Genomic DNA, 4331 nt, shown 5'->3' on the forward strand with positions numbered 1-4331 from the left:
ATTTTTAGAACACTGTTTTTACCTATGTCCAGGGATTGAAGTAAAAATTGTCTAAATTAAATTGGGCCTGGATCCAGTGCTTTTAATCATTGTTGGCCCAAAGGCACTTTGTTTGGGCCATGGGCTGATCTACTGAAGCACTCATGGCGCAAAGCAAAAGCCGAACGTGTCCATTTGTTGGCCAGAAACACCAAAAACGATAGGGGTACTTACGTCATTCCCTTGTCCCGATACAGAAATGTTTAGAATCATCACACCGAAGAAAAAGCGTGCAAGTACACTTGTGGTATTAAATAATTTTCAAATGGGGTCATCAACTTTTTGTGCAATCTCAATCTTGCCCTCGGGAAATCGAATTTTGTCCTCGGCCTCCTTTGCTCCACCTCCACCACTCTTCGTCCCTCGGATCTGCCGGAAGCCGTGCACTCTCGTATCCGGCGCCCACAGAAGAACTCGCCTCCGACGCAGAGCCCGCCGGAAGCTTCCTCCCGAGAACGACATGTCAGTCGCCGTCCCGATGCCATCGTCCCCTCGCCGGCTCGACTTGGACCACGAGTCGTTCCTCGATTCCAGGATTAGTATGTCTCTCTATTTCCGTTTATTGCAACGTTACAATAATTATTCAGCAGTGAAAGTGTAACTATGAATATCTAAGCAAGTTTTTACAATTGGGTTTTAGCAAAATGTGATAAAGATTGAAGCTTTACTTAGTTTTGGTTCAATGCGATAAGGTGCAGGAGAAAGGGATGTGTTGATAACTGATAGGGAAAAAGAGGAAAGCATGCCTTCTCCAAGCAAGACCAAACATAGAACGAGCACTGTGAAATTTTTTGGGGTCGAATTGTGCCCTGACAATGTGGCTGTTGCCATGGTGTATTTTGTACAAGGTGTTCTAGGCCTTGCAAGGCTTGCTGTCAGTTTTTATTTAAAAGACGATTTGCATCTCGACCCGGCTGAGGTACATTTACATTCACATTTTTCCGTTGTTTTTCCGGACTGGTTTGCTTTACATTTTCGTAGCTGTAGTTGTTAAAAGTGGCATGCTTGATTAACTGTGAGCTTAAATTGATGTTGTTGTGCACTGATCGGTAAAGAATTTTACTTTGAGGATTCCGAATAGTATGAAAAAGGTGTTAATAGGGTTACGGATAATGGGATTCTAGCTTTGAATTACTAATGTGAGGGCACATATTGTTTTTTCTTTGATAGTTGTGAATTGCTTGTCTTTGGTGTTTGTAGTCTTGGTTTCTGACAAATTTATATGTGTTTGACTAGACAGCTGTGATTACCGGCTTTTCTGCGTTGCCATGGCTGATCAAACCTATATACGGTTTTGTTAGGTGTGAGCCTATTTGCCATGTCTATTTGGTATCTCTCAGTTACTGTATTCCGCTATTGTTGTTTGTGAACAGTTTTTTTGGGTCCTTGCAGCGATTCTGTGCCACTATTTGGTTACCGAAGAAGGTCATACTTGATTTTGTCAGGGCTTCTTGGTGCAGTGTCATGGAGTTTGATGGCCACTGTTGTTGATAACAAATTCAGTGTTGCTTTCTGCATAATTCTTGGATCTCTATCTGTTGCCTTTTCAGATGTGGTAAGTATCTATTAGTTATTCTGTTTGAATGTTATGTTATGGAAGGTATATCTTGTTACGTGTCACATTATGTACCGAACTTAGGTTTCAGCCAGAATATGAAGTTGACTTGGTTCTCAGCTAGAATTTGATTTAGATCATTTATTTAGATTGTTTTCGACATGGAAAATCCTCTTAAAAAAATAAATTTGTTATGAATTAAAGTGTATCTCAACATTGTATATGATTCAAGCGATGAGATGTGTTTACTTAAGTAGTTAATTTTGAACTTATCAGATCAAATACATAATACATACAGAGATATTATGAAATAGAAAATCAAAATGATCCCTAAGAGAGTTTATATGAGGAAGTTCTGATCCTCAGTTCTCTCCTTTTGAGATTACAAATAAGAGAACATTGAAAAATTGGGGGGGAAAAGCCCTAAAATGATTCCAGAGGAAGAAAGAGTCAAGACTCACGAGTGTCTGGTTTAATTTTAGGGAAAAACTTAAGCCTACTTGTTTGCATTATTTAGAAAGGTTCAGCTTAAGAATCCAGATCCTCTGGTATGAAATGATGAATTGCCTCCTTTTTTGTTCAGTTTCTTCGTTCTGTAACATACTTTGTAAACCATGTCAAAACTAAGTATGTTTTAGGTTGTAGATTCCATGGTTGTGGAGAGGGCTCGTGGTGAGTCACAAAGCATGTCAGGTTCTCTTCAGTCTTTGTGTTGGGGATCTTCTGCTTTTGGTGGAATCGTGAGTTCCTATTTTAGCGGCTCCTTGGTGGATGCTTACGGTGTAAGGTACACAAAGTTTGCTGTTCAGAATGTAGGGTCCTATTGCTGATAATCATCTGATGTGGTCTTTTGTTTGTTTTTCAAATTGTTGATGTTTCAGGTTTGTTTTTGGTCTCACGGCTTTGCTGCCACTGATGACATCTGCAGTTTCTATTCTTGTGAATGAGCAGCCTGTGATTGGTGCCTCGAAGGGGCCAAATTTTCCTCTGGCTGGTCATAACTTGCTTGATAGCTGGAAAAAGAATGTTCTTCAGTTATGGGATGCTGTTAGGCAACCCAATGTATTTTTTCCCACGTTATTTATTTTCCTGTGGCAGGCAACCCCTCACTCAGAGTCTGCAATGTTTTACTTCACGTATGTGCAATTTATGAGCATGATCATTATCCTTTACTTTGTAAAAGCTACAGGTGTACATGGCTGCTTTCAATTTGTTTCAGTAAATGTTTCCAATCTTAACTAGGGCTTTTCTATTTCGTTGGTTTTCAGCACAAATAAACTTGGTTTTACCCCAGAGTTCTTAGGACGTGTCAAGCTTGTTACCTCTGTGGCATCATTGCTTGGGGTTGGACTGTATAATGGATTTTTGAAAACTGTTCCATTGCGGAAGACTTTTGTAGTAACGACTGTTTTTGGTTCAGCTATTGGGTTGACTCAGGTTTGTGATACGAGTTATTTTCTTAAGGCTCCCTGACTTAACTGTGTCAAATGAAATTCATGTGTAATTATTATTGATCTTATGTCTCAGGTTCTCCTTGTTACTGGATTAAACCGAAAATTCGGGATAAGCGATGAGTGGTTTTCAATCGGGGATTCTTTGGTCATAACAGTTCTCAGTCAGGTACTCTATTAAAACAGGTGTATTACTATTGGTTGCTGTACCCTGTAATTTGTTAAAAGAATGTAGTTCCTTGGATGCATGCATTCTGAGTGTGCCTTGAAAATTTAATCAAATGCAGCTTCAAACCTTTCTTAGAAATAGATAAACCGATAAATTTAACTGATGAAATTACTGTTCGAAAAACTAAGCTCGCAACTTCTATTCATGGTTCTGTTGTCGTAACAATGTTTCGTTTTTGATATTTCGAATCTAATTGTACCACATGCATGACAGGAAATATATCTATTGCTTGTGCACAGAACTGATTCTGTGAACGGCTGTACCGCAAAACTAAATCCTAATTTTTCGTTGCAGGCTTCTTTCATGCCTGTTCTTGTGCTGGCTGCTAGATTATGCCCGGAGGGAGTGGAAGCAACACTTTTCGCAACCCTCATGTCCATTTCAAATGCTGGGAGTGTTCTTGGGGGGCTGATGGGTGCTGGTCTGACCCAACTCTTGGGTGTAACCAAGGACCAATATGATAACTTGTCCCTTTTGATCATCATCTGCAATCTCAGCTCCTTGTTGCCTTTACCACTCCTTGGCCTCCTTCCGCGGGATCATCCTGATGCAAACCCGGAGGAGAGTGAATCAGATATTGAGATGAAATCTAGTTGAGTTATGGTTGTTTGGCCCTACGGTGGGGGCCCTACCTCATCCAGTCAGTGGTTTTGTTATGTACTGTGATTGCCTTGATCACAGGCAACGAAGTTTTGGGGCATTCCCCTTTGACGTGCTCCTTGATCCCTAAGCTAACTTGTAAGTTTTTGCCTCGTACCGTAGCGTACACATCAACAAGAGAAAACAATTGGGTTTTGTAAATATCATATGCTATGTGTATGAAATGAACTGATAGCATCCTTGGCCTTTTTTTTCTGTCATTGACTCGTTGGATTGAATAAATCAAAGAAGAATCGAGGGAATGAAAAGCCCGGTGTGTGCAAAATGGAGAAAAATGGCATGCAAAAACCATTTAAACTAATATATTATCCTAATCATGAATCATTTTTCTATTATTCACAGCAAAACTAACAGAAAACTGGGCTGTTCCTGAGATCTGGCTAATCTAGTCCTCAAC

General features: G+C 40.0%; 1 protein-coding gene across 1 annotated transcript; it reads left to right on the forward strand.

Annotated features, from left to right (window-relative positions):
• The first annotated feature begins 247 nt into the window (after positions 1 to 247).
• On the forward strand, positions 248 to 4122 carry LOC137737789 (Major facilitator superfamily protein). Its single transcript, XM_068477344.2, has 9 exons — positions 248 to 578; positions 732 to 958; positions 1276 to 1340; positions 1432 to 1594; positions 2233 to 2381; positions 2476 to 2730; positions 2863 to 3031; positions 3122 to 3214; positions 3569 to 4122. Exons 1-9 carry the CDS (start codon positions 305 to 307, stop codon positions 3869 to 3871), a joined length of 1698 nt encoding a protein of 565 aa, XP_068333445.2. The 5' UTR covers positions 248 to 304; the 3' UTR covers positions 3872 to 4122.
• The last annotated feature ends 209 nt before the right edge of the window (positions 4123 to 4331 follow it).

Source organism: Pyrus communis, chromosome 13 (genome assembly GCF_041283825.1).
Source record: "Pyrus communis isolate YQ-2024b chromosome 13, ASM4128382v1, whole genome shotgun sequence".
Taxonomy (NCBI): domain Eukaryota; kingdom Viridiplantae; phylum Streptophyta; class Magnoliopsida; order Rosales; family Rosaceae; genus Pyrus; species Pyrus communis.

Excerpts from the sequence above, each read along its gene's own strand:
- LOC137737789 (XM_068477344.2), top strand. The coding sequence starts at position 305 with ATGGGGTCATCAACTTTTTGTGCAATCTCAATCTTGCCCTCGGGAAAT. Across the intron at positions 579-731 it reads GTTCCTCGATTCCAGGATTA|GTGCAGGAGAAAGGGATGTG; the intron begins GTATGTCTCTCT and ends CAATGCGATAAG. Across the intron at positions 3,215-3,568 it reads TCATAACAGTTCTCAGTCAG|GCTTCTTTCATGCCTGTTCT; the intron begins GTACTCTATTAA and ends TTTTCGTTGCAG.